The 16,562-nt window shown below is 45.0% G+C and overlaps 1 protein-coding gene across 2 annotated transcripts in view; it reads left to right on the forward strand.

Moving 5' to 3' along the window:
- Window positions 1-16,562, forward strand: part of POLA1 (DNA polymerase alpha 1, catalytic subunit) — a 2,474,741-nt gene that overhangs the window by 2,056,186 nt on the left and 401,993 nt on the right. For both annotated transcript variants that reach the window (XM_069637299.1, XM_069637300.1), the window contains one exon: window positions 5,452-5,548. In XM_069637299.1, coding sequence (XP_069493400.1) covers window positions 5,452-5,548 — 97 coding nt within the window. The remainder of the gene's footprint in view (window positions 1-5,451; window positions 5,549-16,562) is intronic.

A 16,562-nucleotide genomic window follows, 5' to 3' on the forward strand; every position in this document is an offset into this window, starting at 1 on the left:
CCAACGAGTTGACAGTCAGCTGTCATTGGTCTCTGTCGGAGTCCAGACTCCATATCAATCTGTTGGAGCTGCGGGCCGTCAGGCTTGCCCTGAAAGCTTTTGTGCCGACTGTGCGAGGGAAGAATGTCCTGATCCTGAGGGACAACACAGTAGCCATGCACTACCTCAACAAAAAGGGGGTGGGGGGCAGGGTCACTTCCTCTGTGCAGGGGGGCGATGCAGCTCGCGTTTTAGGCCATCCAGCAGGAAGTTTCGATCTCGGAAGTTCATCTGGCCGGAGACGAAAATGAGACTGCGGACGCTCTGAGCAGGCAGAGTGCAATCTCTCACGAGTGGGAGCTGGCTCAGGAGATTCTCCTAGAGATCTTTGCCCTTTGGGGGACCCCTCAGGTGGATCTCTTCGCCTCCTGTGTAAACCGGAAGTGCGAAAGGTTCTGCTTGCGGGAATTTCCTTCAAAAGGAGCCTTAGGAGAACCGTTCGTGGTGGAGTGGTCCTTCCCACTGCTGTATGCGTTTCCTCCAGTCCCCGTCATCCCGCAAGTGCTGCAGAGGCTACGGAGGTTCGGTTTCCGGGTGATCCTCATTGCTCCGGCATGGTCCCAGAGGACGTGGTACCCGGACCTTCTCGACTTGTCCATCTGCCCTCCACGTCGTCTTCCCTACCGAGACGATCTGCTCTCACGGGAGGGGGGGTCAGGTTCTCCATCCAGAGGTCGGATACCTCAACCTTCACGCTTAGCTTCTAAAAGGTTGAGGTGTAAGGATTGGGACCTCCCTGAAGATGTGATGGAGGTGTTGCTTTTGGCCAGACGGCCGGCAACTAAGTCCCTTTGCCGTTGGAGAAAATTGTGCAACTGGTGCAGGGTTAGGAATGTGGATCCTTTTTCATGTGACATTCCTGTTCTGTCCTTTTTGCTTTCTTTAGCCCACAGGGGCTTGCAAGTGGGTAGCATTAAAGGTTACCTGGCGGCGCTGTCCATATTTAAGCGCTCATCTGAGGAGTGTTCTTATTTTAAAATTCTGTTAATTTCTCAGTTTCTAAAAGGGCTCACTAATGTGTTCCCTCCATCACCTTTCTAGGTGCCCGGTTGGGATTTGAACCTTGTCCTCAGGTTTGATGGGTGCTCCGTTTGAGCCTTTACATTCTTGTCCTTTGAGACTGTTGACCCTGAAAACTATTTTTAGTTGCGGTCACTTCCGCTCGCAGAGTGAGTGAGTTACAGGCACTTTCAGTTAAGCCACCCTTCACTGTGTTTCATAAGGACAGGGTTGACCTTTGAGTTTGTCGTCCTTTTCTTCCGAAGGTGGTGCGGAATTTCATTTAAGCCAGAAGGTTATTCTTCCGGCATTATATCCTCCTCCGCATCCTGGTAAGGAAGAGGAGAGGCTCCATAGGCTGGATCCTAGGAGAGCTTTAAGTTTCTACATTTCACGCATGCCCCGGGTCGGAGTGGACGATCAGTTCTTTGTTGGTCATGCTGGAAGGTGCTTGGGCCAGGCTATTTCCAAACAGACCTTGTCTAGATGGATCATTTTGACGATCTCTGAGTGTTACCGTTTGGCGGGAAAGGACTCTCCGCTGGGTTTACGGGCCCATTCTACTAGGGGTGTGGCTGCCTTCACTGCTCTACAGAATGGCGTTCCTATTCGCAATATTTGTGAAGCAGCCACATGGGCCTCTGTGCATACTTTTGTGAGACACTATTCCTTGGACTCCATCCGTGGGCATGATTTGGCCTTTGGTAAGGCAGTCCTCTATTCAGCCATTTGATTGGGCATTCTAAAAATCTAAAATTGTAAATTCTTTTCCCACCTCCATGAGTTGGTACTGCTTTGGGAGTCTGACATAGATGTAGAATACGTCGAAGTGCACAATCCTCCTGAAGAACAAGTTACTTTCCATATCTGGTAACGTTCTTTCGATGGCATGTACCTCCGACTTATTCCACATCGCCCTCCTAGCCTGCCCCACTACTGAATTTCCAATGCGATTGCAGCTTACGTTTCCGCAAGGTTTTCTGCAGTCATACTGGCAGGAGATTGGTGCCACACGTTCTGTGAAAAAACTATAACTGACGCTACGGGTGCCGTGCATCCTATATAGAACATCCGGTGACAGAGGAGGCCCTCGAGGGACAATGGATCGATGCCAACGACGCAGGACGCCCTCTGCCAAAAATGTTCTGAAGCAGCACAGCTGTGGACATTACCTGTCACAGATGTGGAATACGTCGGAGGAACATCCCTTCGAAAGAACGTTACCAGATATGGTAAGTAACTTGTTCTTCCGATTCTTGGGCTAATTCAAATCTAAGATGTGTGGGCGCTATCAGTGACAAAACATTAGTTCCTAGCTTGGGTATAGATTAAATTGGTTGTAATTTTTTGTTTTATTGGAAAATTTGTCTAAATACTCTGGGATCATTGTATTCACTTTTGATTTGTTCCTTCAAAGGCCCACAGGTAGGGTCATCGACTTGCTTCACGCAGCATCACCAGATGAGTTCTTCCTTTGAATCTCGCCACTTGCTCCCTAAAAGTCTCCCTGGTAATCTGGTTCTGTTTTGGGAGGGTCTCTGCAGTCAGTCCCATCTAGAAACGCCTAAAGAACTTTCAACATTGGCTACTTCCAGTTGGTGTCCCTATCTACTCCTCTCCTGCTGGATAGGTTCTTACTTTTCTGCTTTCCTAACACAGAACAACCTCCATCCATTCAGCATCATTGGACACAGAAATGTACACTTGTACAGGTCTTGTCCAAGGTTCACATCTTTTACTCACTCCCCTAGACCCCTCCCACTCCTTAATTCATAGATATCATTGGTTTCTTTTCACTGCATGCAAGTGTCATTACAATATGTGAACGTATGCATAATTCATACATTTGAATATATTCTGTGTATATCTACCGTGATGATATTCTGTGGAACAAATAGTTCATTTTAATAGGCTGTTTAATTTAACAGATGCATTATTTAATATATTTTGTCATCAAGTTTCAGTAAAACAGATCTATGCATGTACGCAATCGAGGCTAGTTCATTAGCCAGATACAAGGTCCACATAAATCAGTCATTGGTGATTAGGACCCTCCAGTTACTCATTGTCTCCATATACAAAAAGACAGTGAATAAAACATGTGATTAAATTACTCCGAGGGCGCTGATAAGCTGGATGTGTGTGTGACAGTAATTAAGTGTTTACTGCAGTTAATTCTTGCTGCTATCTCTTGAGATCTGACCAAATGTCTTCAGGCTTGTTGGGTGTATTTGTAAATTCCCGACTGCCAACTTCTATTTCAGATATTTTGAGTTTGGTCGGCCACTTCTCCTTGTATGGGCTTTTGGGGCACATCAATTTGTACGCAATGTTCTTCGTCGCCAGCAAGTATGAATCTTCTAATGTGACATTGGCCTGATATGAGGGTTAGCAGCAGGAACTGCAGTGGGTCAGGCTGCAAATTACAGCAGGTGATATTGGATACTAGTTTAACAATATCTTTCCAGAAGGGGAACACTCAGGTGCATGACCAAGCGAGGTACAAGAACGAGGCCGCCTCCTGCTTGCATTTCGGGCATGCTGTTGATGCTATCAGTGAAACCTCCGGACCTTCTGTGATATGTGGTAGGGTTGATGGCGAAACTTAAAGTGCAATTGGGTGAGATAAATTTAATTTGTATGCACATTATAGCCCATTGTTCATCCTCGATATTTGTTGATGGTGCCATCTCCTCTTCGCTGCTTTGGTGGTAGTCACAACTCAGCCTCTGATAAGATTATATAGTGTTGTCACTGTCCTGAGGTCCCATTCGCCCTCATAAGATTTAACCACTATTTCACTGCAAACGCGCTGTTATGGCATTTTCAAATGAAAGGTTGTGGCCCCTAGCTCTCAAAACACGACAGGTAATAAAGGTGCTGCAGTGAATAGACCTTCTAGCGGAACCACCCCCAACCTGAAAAGCTCCATTCGTATCCCTAGTGAATTGAAGTCCTTCAGTGTTCTGCAGAAAGAAGGAGGGAACATGCTAGGCAGGATGTGCATACTGCTGGTTTACTTTGTGACACTACCACAACATGTTGCAGCTACTCTGTCTCTCTCTTTCTGGAAACAGTGTTTTAGTAAGCATCACTCACTCTAATATCTTTTTCGAGACGGGCCCGAACTGGAGTGGGAGGGGGAGCGTACCCGTGAACAGTGAGGATATCTGACCAACCATTGCATATGTTTCTGGCATGTATCGCCCTCCAGCATGATATGGCATGGTAAGGCTGTCCCAACTAACTTTCGCCATTCTTCCCCATGCCCCCCAAATCAACGTTGTCCGCAGAGATGGAACTGATGCATTCCTTGAGATCTTAATTCTCTGTCAAATTCTGTGGTTGGGGTCTGTTCAAAACTTCTGCTTCTAAGACTTACTGATCCACCAGACACTAGATCAGCTTAAAAATACAAGTCCATGGATTTCACTTGAATTCCATATGTAAAGCTTGCGTTTAGTGTATATTTTTTGCCATTTAGAAACAAGGCCTTTGTCTTCAAATCCACACAGATGTGCCATTAGCCTCTTTAATGCCTAGATGGAAGTGAATGTGCTGTGGTTTGGAAATTCATGCTCTGAAGAAAGCAAACACTTGAACAAACATACAGTTTTGCATGACCCAAAGTTAAAAATTTGGTTCACAGAATGTAAAAGCTACATGAGATCGGTTTTCTCCCATGCGGCAGAAATGTGCTATTTTATATACTTTTTACTCATGGCGACAAACTGATATCTGTTCATTAATATACGCGACTGCTTGTGTGATTTGTGATAACTCTGTACCATTTCCATATAGAATACTAAAATTCAAGTTGCATTTTATTATCTCCCCCTTTCACATGGCAACAGTTATGCAAAAGCACCTTTAACTTCCTTTTCTTTAATGACAGCCTACAACGTAGCATGTTTTCCTAAATAATTTGATTTGTCGTTTCACATTAAGTTCTTGATCTTTCATTGTAAAGCCATTCTGAGCTGCCCTTATTTAATTGTCAGCATTATATTTTATCAAAAAATACAATGCATTGTGTACTCCAAATAAGTCCAGCATTAAATGTTAAGGGAGAGCTAGACTATTTAAATCCTGTTTTCAATTGAAGACCAAGCATGTAACATAATTTTAAGCGAGAAATTGCTATCCGGCTTAGGAGCTGTAATCATATCCAGAATATGCTGCCCCCGACTCATTCACTCTCCCCCCTGACACTCCCCGCACACCCCTAAAAAATATGGTCCGTCTTCTTCACAAGTAAAATAACAGCATGCACTCTGATTTCTGCCTTACTCTGTTTGCTTACTAAACTCTTTTGTAGCAGAGGTAAGGTGTGTGAGTTTAGAAGAGGCATCATTTCTGTTGTAAATTGGCAAGCTAATGCATATATTTCTTTCACTTGCATTTGTATTGCAGTATCCTGACAAGGCCCTGTACACTCAGCTCTGCTTCTATCGGTACATTTTCGACTTGGAATACACAAAGGAGAAATCGGTTTCTGATGTGGAAAAACGTAAGTTATGTATTCTGTAAGTAACTTGTACATATAAATGCACATGTGCTGTGAGGAAAAAGTGGAGATATGTTCTGCTACAGTGAGCATGCTGCCTGAGAAGTAGCCTATTGTTGCTGGTTTAAGTGAGTGCACTAAAATAATCTGTTTTTTTCTCTCGTAGAAGTGCCTCAAGGTAATCTCCAAGTCCATCAATTGAAACCACAATTTCTTTTTTGCACCTTTTTCCTACATTAGCTCCATTTGTGTTGGGCACCATGATCGTGCTACTCATTAACATTGAACCAGTATATGTCTACAGTGTTAGCACCCTATAGGAGATATCCCAAACATAGCAAGGCAAAAGTAATTACATTTGCTGTGAAATCTTCAGTTTTCTACTTTTGGTTCCTACCCGTTGTCTCAGTTTTCCCCTCTTGCTTCACTACTCTCAACACTACGACAAAGACAATCCAACAGCAGAGGTTTTGATTACACACACTACCCTTTTGGGTACTGCTGTTCTGGTGGGAGTTAGAAAAGGAATCAAATGTTGGCTAGAGGTGTCTGCACCTTTGGTAGGAGATGTCCAACCCATCCCTGCCCATGAATTTGGTACACATACATATATGTATTTCCTGAAACTAAAATTGCTCTACATTTACTGGACTTATACAAGATCTACCTCTGCATCAACTCTGTTGATGTCAAAAACAAGAAAGTTGGTTGACATCTGGTGCATGTCATTTAAATCCTAGTTGCCTACTTTTCCTTGAAGTCCTCCCACTCTTCCTTGGCCTGTAAGTTTAGCATTCTTTCTGCCTGAAGCCACATTGTGCTCCTACTTTAACCTGGAAAACTTCAGCATTTATAGATTTTGCACCCAAAAAAACACATAGGTGTCCCTGTCCCTAGTTAATATGTAGATTGTTTCACCCTCACCAAGCTAATGATATAACCAGGATTTGGTGTCCACCTAAAGTCACGTGGCCTTATCTAACGCACTCCTGGATTTGCTAGCTTTTCCAACTCTGTCAAGCGGCAATCATTCTAAGGGTAATGGTAGTGTGCCTTGCAGACACCTGGCTTGATTCAGTATTCCTGTCATGCTCACTTTCTTCTCTCCCTCTCTTCACCTCTCTACACACCTCCATCTCTAACCAACTGTAGTGTCTCCCTTTCCTCCTCTATCCCTCAGTCGTCTCTCGTTAATCGCCCAGCTGTTGGCCTCTTAAAAATCTGCTCCAGACACCCCTTAGCAGTTCAGACCCACACCTGAGACATAGAAGTTTGAGCATGCACCTGAAGGTGAGAAGGAGAAAAAAGACACACCACCAATCCCACATTGAGTCTTTGCTTTCACACCCAATTCTCATATTCCTGGAAGCAGCACCTGCAGGTGCTGATACCATTTATAATCTAAAGAGTCTACAGTATGTAGTGGAAATAAGTTAAAAACCTACATTCTCTGTATCCTCCTGCACCCCAGGGGAGTAGGAGACTGTCCGCGAGGTGATGGGGACTCAAATGCTTACAGTTCATAGGGACAGTCCTGGATCCTTGATCAGTCCCATGGAGAGAGTGGGAGCAACCAGCCTCCAGTAGCCTCCTTCCATCTGAAAGGGGGGACTCCTATCTAATGTTTTCTTGAGGATGCTCAGACTCCTGGCACCCTACATCTTCCTAGGCCCAGAAACAAGGAGTTCCCTCACTGAACACTTGTCAGTTAGCAATATATGCCTTTATTCACACGTTCACAAAACACAATCACCTTGACGCTGATGAAAATGCTTAAGTGGGTACGTTTGAACTCAAAGCTTTCTGATATAGACAGATTTCCAAGCAGTCTTTCCTCCAGATTTATTTTACAGCTTTGGGAGGCCTTTAAAATGAGCAATCAGTGGGAGTAACGTAGCTATTAAAAGGAATAATTACTTATATTCTGTAAATCTGTGGAGCGCTTTCTGATGGATTCAGCATTCTTTCCAAAGACTCCTCATTGATCCTCCACCCTACCCCTCTGAAGGATTTCTTTCATGCTTTTAATGCTTTACTTATTATGTACTAGTGGATGTCCCCTCTGGTGCAAGAGGCTCCACTAGCACTTTAGCAGAGTCTGCATACAGCTGCCTCGTTCCAACTAGTGACTGTGGAAAATATCTGGGCCAGTCTGCATCAGGATGACATTGCAAAGATGAGGAATTCAGTATTCATCTGAGAGAGCATTGGAGAACATAAGCAATGTTTTCTTCTTTGCTGTCAACGGATACGTACAAAGTGTTTCGCATAATTTCTTTTCTCTGTATACCACACACTGTTTCAAATGAAGCTTTGCAAAAAGTAATGTCTGACAGAACAAATGTTACGTTGCAGTGCACATGACCCAATTTCACGTACATGATACAAGAGTGCTAGGAATAGAAAAAACGTTTAACATGCCACATTTCTACCAGGCCCCAATTGCGCATTTGGCACGTTATAGACCTAAAGGCTGTAACTTATTCCTCAGGAAGAAAAAATTCAAAATGGTCACCCTCACCCAGATCCTTCCATGACCTACAGCGCCAGGATTTGTTGGTACCACTAAAACGCCAGGGCACTAATGTGCACAGGCCTATTCGTCCAGTGCACATTAAAGTACCTGAGGTTTGTGAGTGGAATGATCTTTACCAATTTTGGGTCCTCCCCTTGGGCCTTTCCTCCACTCAAGGGTCATCACGAGGCTGATGGCTGTCATAGCAGTGCATCTCAGCAGGCAGAGTGTCCATGTGTTCCCTTACCTGGGCGATTTGCTTTTCTGACCCTGTGCCCTACAGCTGGTTTCAGCCCATCTACATCATACCTGCCACTTTTTACACAACCTAAACGTATCCTTCAGTTTAAAGAATTCTGAAGTGACATCTTCCCATTTGCCCCAGTTCATCTGAGCCTTTCTATACACTTGCTCGCAAGGCTTTTCCTCCTGAGGCCATGGCCAGAAATATCTACCAGATGGCTGACCTGAAATCCTGCTTTCTGCTATCATTCCCCTGCCTTCACCTGCTAGTGATTATGGAAGATTATGAATGAGGTCTATCCAGTGGCTCCTCTGATGCCAGTGATCTCAGTTTTGAAGTGGTGTGACTGACCTGCTACTGGCTTTGAGACAAGTATCGCAGGGTATCATGTGGGTGGGAACAATAAGACTTGAGAGGAGTGCTTTTTTGGTGACATTGGCTTCAGATGACCGTGATCATGGAAGCCTCTTTGGAGGGCTGGTGTGCTTATATGTGTGATCACATGGTGTGAGCAGGCTGTGGTCTCAGCAAGTACAGATTTCACATCACCCTGTTGGTGCTTCGGGTCAGGATAGCACTGATAGTATTCCTCCATTGATTTGGAAGAAGTGTCTTGATCCTGATGGACAGCCTGATGGCCATCCACTTCCCCAATGTAACTGGTAAAGTATGGTCACTGCCTATGTGCAGGGAAGTAATGCAACTGTGTTTCTCTGTTTTGAAGAACATCTCAGTTGGCAGTGCATCTCCTTGGGATAGAAAACATGGTGGCGGATTCCCTCAGCAGGCTGGGCTTGGCCTCCATGGGTGCATGCTGGTCATTCGGGAGTTCTTCAACCTCTGGGAGACCCCCACCCCCCATTGCAAACTTTTTTGCCCGAAGGAATTTCCTCCAAAGCGAGCACTGCGGAATGAGGGAACACCCCTGCACCCTCCCCAACAGCACTGTGGATAGAAGCCAATAAACGATCCGTGATATGGAATTATGGCCCATAGAGTAATATGTATACTCTCTCTCTGTAGGGTGTAACCCTCACCAGATGCCTGACAGGTTTATCTGTAACATAATCTGTGATAGGGTTTGTACAGCTAGAGTGAGAGGCTGGGGGGCATCAGAGTAGCGATCCATGGCTAACATCAATGATCGTATTCATATCCCTCTACCCCCACAGACCACAGGTATATCAATAGGTGTCCAGTCAAAGTTTCGAAACAATAGTTTCGAATGCCAAAGGTTTTTACACAAAAGTGCCGAAAAAAGTTTCGAATTAATTTTTTTTATATGAAAGTTTTTTTTTTTTATTTCATATCATATTGTAAAAGTTTTTTTTTTTTTTTAAATGGGAGGTTTGGGGGGTGGAGGGATATTGTCACAACTCGCTCCCTTCGCTCCCGTTCCTGCCACTTGGGGGCATGTTTTGGGGTTTATTCCCTACTGGACATTTCCTCCGAACCTAATGCTACAGTGCTGTGATGAATTGGGAGCGCTAAAACCTTATTTTCCAAGTTACTTCCCTTCCGGATCCATTCCAGGTTTTTGGCAGCCAGCATGCTACTTTACTCAAATAACTATGCTTCCCAGAATGCCTGGCTCACTGCTTCACCTCCTCCCTTGCAGGACAAGGTTGGGTGGAGGATAGGCAACACCTGTGGCTGCAGGTGCAGTAGGCGGCACACCTGAGGGGTGTGCTCGTTAAGCAGCTTTAAAAGCCTCAGTTTACTTCAGTCCAGCGCTGGTCATCGTTGCAGTGTTCCTGTTGTGACTAGTCCCTTGTTCCTAGCTTTTGTGCCTAGTTCCTAGTTCCTGTTTCTTGTTCCTCCGCCCTGGATTTCGGATTCATGTGCTAAATTGATTTCTGCTTTCTGGATTTCCCTTTCTGTCTTCCTCTGTCTGCAGGCATCCTTTCGCAGCCCAATTTGCCTGTGTTTTCTATTTCTTTGATGCTGTCCTTTGCTACTGAAAAAACTTGATGCATTAGTCTTTCCTTTTTTAGATTTAGTTTCCTGCCTTTTCTCCTTGAATGGGTGGGTAAGGTTTCCTTTTGTGATATCATTTTCACTGCTCCTGATCCTTACTTCCTATTGGGATCCATGCCATGTTTTCCATTTCACTTCTGCATTTATTTCCCATTTGATTATTTAGGTGTGGGGTGCTGTAGTAACTAGTCCCTGTGTGAATGCCTTTTGTTTTCCTCACTATTTCTTTAATCACAATTCCTACTTGCTCCTTGATTTAGGTCTTAGGTATTTAGTTATCCTCCACCCATTGCTGTTATAGCCTTCTGGGTCCTTGTTTGATCAGTTGGGTTCGTGGGTTTACTGACATTCAAGTGGTCTTTCCAGTTCTCGTGAGTACTGTTTCTAAGTTCCTTATTCAGTATCATCCAGAGTGTCAGCACACAGATCCTGTCCTTGCTTGCCCTCTACGTGGGCTTAGCGCTGTCAGTATCTGTAAGAGCATAGTGGGTAAGGAGTTTGCCGACTTTCCTTTCAGTCATAAGGAGGTTCTAAGTGCTTACCCCACATCCCTTTTCATATATAGGTATTTTTGTTTCACTGTATCTGCACTCCTGGGTTTTAGTATTATGAGTCGTGGTTCTTGTGTGCACGTTGTTTGATTCAAGGTTATTCACTGTGAGATTTTGTGCACATTTCCCTTGCCATATTCGCTGCCTTTGTACTCACCTGATTAATCCTGACAGAATGACCAGCCCTAAATTCCCATTGAATATGGCAAGTTTAAGAAAGAAAGGCAGCAAGGCCTCTAACAAATTTGTACAGAAAGCTTCCCCTACATTTACCTGTGACAATCAAATCACGAATGGGCATTTACGCGCAGAGTATTTTTCCCACAGGATGGCACATCTTACATTGCCTGATCCTAGTTCTGTCTTTTATTCTGATCCAGATTCTATGTCAGCACAAGCCTTAGCAGCAGAAAACAACACACTGTTAGACTATTTATACAAGAGTACCTCTGTTGTTGAACCCCATGATTCCAGTTGTGCTTCACCTCAGATTGAACAGTTTCATGGTACAAACATAAAGAATGGAGGGGTTCCTTGCATAACTTCTGTTTTCTACCCTCAGTCTAAAGCATACTCCTTTGCACAAGTACATACTGTAGTCCCTAATGCCAAGAGGTCTAATGTCAATAGTTTGCTTAAGGGAAACACAGACCAAGTTGGTAAGAGAAAGTATAAATCTCAGAACCTGCAAGCAGTAGATGACAATGTACAATCGGTGCACATCCAGATTGCTAGTGCAGGATCCAGCCCTGATGCCACTATTCCTCCCCCTGTGCCTACTGATAGTGATTTACAGTTAATGCAGGGCATGCTAAGAGCTAAGCTTGAGGAGTTAAGACAAGAATTAATTTCTTGTTTGGCTTCAGTTCATGAGAGACCTGTATCCTGCTCAGCCTTGCGGCCAATATCGGAGGTGTACCTGTCTACACTGTCAGATCCTGCTGCATATTCTTCTGCTCCAGAGATTCCTCCTGAATCCCAACCATTTATTACCGATGAACGTCCAGCCTGCCCTTTGTATGCTTCAGGGGGATCACCAGATTGCCTGCCTTTTTCACAAGACAATTCTCCCAACTGCTTGACTGTAGCATCAGAGCCTCCCGAAGATGCAACATCTGAGTCTCAAACTTCTGCCAGCTCTCACTTCAGAAACATCAAACTGGATCATGACTCGGGAGAGCCTTACATGCGAGGCCATTGGACTTGCCTGGAGTACTACGAGAGGGAGACGGATACCATCCGCCACGGCCCAGTCACCGAACAAGTAGCCGACCAGGATAGCGGGCTGGGTCGTTTGCATCTGGGGTCCGGTTCGGATCAGCCGCTTGACAGCTTTTTTGTTGTCGGATCACGCATGAGCCCGAGGGAAGGGACAGGCACGGCCCCCCAGCAGCAGCACCAGTTGGGAGCTAGTAGCCAAAGGAAGGGAATGACTGCTGCAGTTCAAGATGTGCCTGTTATTGCTCCTGCTGCGAGTGTGCCTGATGTACTAAGTACTGCCTCTATCACTCCTATCAGTATGCCAAACGTCCCTGCGGTTGTATCCCACGTGCAACAAGGTGGCTACACGACTGTCACCGGGAGTGCCAGCCTCGAACAACCCATAGGACTTCCAGGCCTCCAAGGCATGGAACATATGCAGTCAAACCTTAGTCACTTTCAACCACAAGCCTTTTCCCAGATGGATGACAGAAAAGGATCCGAACCTCTACCTCGGCCGCCACCTTCTTTTTCTGAACATAAACATTTCCTGAAACCTGCAGTTTCCTCACCTCCTGCGAGTCCACTCTCGACAGAAGGGCTAACAGGGCTTCTACCATTGTCTAAGGCATGTTACACCAGCCTGTCTCCCTCCTCAAAGACTTATAAGTGTCCACTCCCAGCGACTGAGCTTCCTGGACCTTCCAACTCTGCTTCAGGTCCTGCAAGTCCTTCATGCCTTTCTTCGAACCATGAGTCTCTTCCTCACCAGAAGCCTGCCTATGACTCTTCTAGACTGCAGCTTGATTCTATTCATTCCAGTCCATCTGCTTTTGCCCACAGGCCACCGTTTCCATCAGTGCCACCTCCAAAGACAAAGCGCTCCTATCATAGAAGGAAGATGTTTTGTGCGGGTGACGGTTGCCTGGAGATGGCCGTGGAAGGGGGTATACTGTCACGACTCGCTCCCTTCGCTCCCGTTCCCGCCACTTGGGGGCATGTTTTGGGGTTTATTCCCTACTGGACATTTCCTCCGAACCTAATGCTACAGTGCTGTGATGAATTGGGAGCGCTAAAACCTTATTTTCCAAGTTACTTCCCTTACGGATCCATTCCAGGTTTTTGGCAGCCAGCATGCTACTTTACTCAAATGACTATGCTTCCCAGAATGCCTGGCTCACTGCTTCACCTCCTCCCTTGCAGGACAAGGTTGGGTGGAGAATAGGCAACACCTGTGGCTGCAGGTGCAGTAGGCGGCACACCTGAGGGGTGTGCTCGTTAAGCAGCTTTAAAAGCCTCAGTTTACTTCAGTCCAGCGCTGGTCATCGTTGCAGTGTTCCTGTTGTGACTAGTCCCTTGTTCCTTGTTCCTAGATTTTGTGCCTAGTTCCTAGTTCCTGTTTCTTGTTCCTCCGCCCTGGATTTCGGATTCATGTGCTAAATTGATTTCTGCTTTCTGGATTTCCCTTTCTGTCTTCCTCTGTCTGCAGGCAGCCTTTCTCTGTGCTTTACCCTTTGATGCAGCCCAATTTGCCTGTGTTTTCTATTTCTTTGATGCTGTCCTTTGCTACTGAAAAAACGTGATGCATTAGTCTTTCCTTTTTTAGATTTAGTTTCCTGCCTTTTCTCCTTGAATGGGTGGGTAAGGTTTCCTTTTGTGATATCATTTTCACTGCTCCTGATCCTTACTTCCTATTGGGATCCATGCCATGTTTTCCATTTCACTTCTGCATTTATTTCCCATTTGATTATTTAGGTGTGGGGTGCTGTAGTAACCTAGTCCCTGTGTGAATGCCTTTTGTTTTCCTCACTATTTCTTTAATCACAGTTACTACTTGCTCCTTGACTTAGGTCTTAGGTATTTAGTTATCCTTCACCCATTGCTGTTATAGCCTTCTGGGTCCTTGTTTGATCAACTGTGTTCGTGGGTTTACTGACATTCAAGTGGTCTTTCCGGTTCTCGTGAGTACTGTTTCTAAGTTCCTTATTCAGTATCATCCAGAGTGTCAGCACACAGATCCTGTCCTTGCTTGCCCTCTACGTGGGCTTAGCGTTGTCAGTATCTGTAAGAGCATAGTGGGTAAGGAGTTTGCCGACTTTCCTTTCAGTCATAAGGAGGTTCTAAGTGCTTACCCCACATCCCTTTTCATATATAGGTATTTTTGTTTCACTCTATCTGCACTCCTGGGTTTTAGTATTATGAGTCGTGGTTCTTGTGTGCACGTTGTTTGATTCAAGGTTATTCACTGTGCGATTTTGTGCACATTTCCCTTGCCATATTCGCTGCCTTTGTACTCACCTGATTAATCCTGACAGATATGAATACGACGCACCCCCCACAATCCAAACTATTTTTTTTCTTCGGCACTTTTGTGTCAGAACTATTAGCATTCGAAACTTTGGCATTCGAAACTATAACTAGGAACCATATCAATATGTCCTATATGTAGATCTGCCATGGCCTAGTAGAAGTCAGGGTCCACATTGGGGCCAAAGAAGTTGACCAAAATTTTGCCATCTCCGTCCAATATACCTTTTACCACACCAGATCTTGACTGGGGATCTTTTGTTAGGAGATTGCAATGAAGTGGTTTGTCCTCTAGAGGGTATAAGATCCGCTTCTAATTCTCGTGGCTTTCTAGTTGCACAGACGGTGGCCTTGTTGTATTCATTCAGTGCTAGTAGGCCAACCCAGAAACAAGACAACTGGAGTCTAGAAACACAAAGTTTTGCTGTATTTGTGCGTGTTATTTGCAGTGGTTGAAGTGTACAAAAAAAACGTGGTGGAACAATGTTCCTCTGCCCCGCCCCCTTTTATGCCCCGCCCCCTTTTCTGTTCCATTCAATCCCTCATACAGTGATTCCCACCCGCCCCCCCATTCAAACCACCCACCTGGGTCCTTCCAGTCCTTCTCTCCACCCCAAAAAGCTGTGGTTTACAAAAGTTATCACAAGACTGAAGAAAACGCTGTGAAAGAATGTACATTTAAACGGCCACCATTAGTGTGTCATTGCCCACTCAGCATGCAGCTTTGGGTAGCCAACCCTTCCTTTCAACCACCATTCACACCTCTTAAGGGGCATGTACATGACAAAAACCACTGATGGGCCCGCTCCTCCCATTACCTGCAAACACCTCTTTGCCTAAACAAGCCCCTTGAGCCAGCACTTGTGAAATAGCACAATGCCAGTCGTTTACTGTTTTTATTTTTTTTGATTTTTTTTATGTTAGCGTGGCCTTTCCTGCCTTGCTGGAACAGTACTCCAGGTCAAATAGAGTAAGTAAACCATGCCCGATTTACCCGAGAAGTAAGGGAACGTCGTACCCTTTAGTTCCCTCCCACTTTGACCTCTGGTTCTTTGTGTAATGCATGCTTGGAAGCAATTAACTGGCACATCTTTTTGCATTGTTCTCTCTTCTTAAAACTACCACGTTTAAAGCCCGCTGACGTAAAACACAAACTTGATGGAGTAGATAATAAGACAAAAAAGAAATATCCATGTATGCTGGTAATTAAGAGCACAGTCGCTTGAAATTCAAACCCATTGCACGGATCCTGAAACTTGGCGCAGTTGGTAGTTTTGAACCGCAGTTTGATTGCTTTATATTTGCTCCTCGTCAAAGATCCTTTTAATGTTTCCTCTATAACATTGTAAGTCTTTTCCTCGTAACTGCTTATTGGCCGACTCCCCACTACACACAGGCTTCGTCCCTCTTTTTTTAGTTGCATCTTGATCTCCTTGGTAGTTGATCCCACGACTCCTCAAAGTCTCCATCTTCAGTCATCAGCAAAGGCCACCTTGTGAACGCATTGAAATTCCGAGTCTTGCCCCTTGAAGCCGGCAGATGAGTTTGCTAGCAGTTTTTCCGCGATTACTTCCCCTTGGAATCCGAGACGTTAATTGATGGATTGTTTTTCCAGCCGTGTTAGCTCTTTAATTTGCATGAGCCTTATTTTCCCCTCTGAACCTCATCTAAAAGATTGATGGTACCTGCTATGAAAATAGATTTTAAGTGTTACATTCCTCCCAGTCTACAGGTGGCAAGCTGAAAACGTGTTTTATAGCACGGGGAAAGTCTGGGACGGGATAGGTATTATAGTGCAGGAAACGCTTGATATTATGGCACTGCTCATTAAGCCACCGCGGATAGAAAGCTGTCCCTACTGAGGCCCAGGTAAAATAACGGAGCTCTGATTGTTAACACTGCCAATTTCTTCCTCTCCACAAATTGATGTAAAGTCACTAATTCTCTCCTGTTCATGCTGTTTTCTGAAATATTTAATCGACGTTGGTCACATGAACTGTAAAGCATGCCAGCCGTTTGCCCAATGTCCTGCTTTTTGAGTGGAGAACGTGAGGAACTTGTAGATGTGGCCATGCTGCAATGGATTCAGTGGCCGGGCTCCCCCTTTTTGAAAGGAATATAGCATTGAGAGACGGTGTGGAGAGGGATTACTTGGAAAAACGTCTAAATTCTTAAGAGAAACCGTGACTCGTGCAGAGATTGAATCCATGTATGTAGAGCAGC

This window comes from Ambystoma mexicanum, chromosome 7p (genome assembly GCF_040938575.1).
Source record: "Ambystoma mexicanum isolate Mex_15411 chromosome 7p, UKY_AmexF1_1, whole genome shotgun sequence".
Classification (NCBI taxonomy): Eukaryota; Metazoa; Chordata; class Amphibia; order Caudata; family Ambystomatidae; genus Ambystoma; species Ambystoma mexicanum.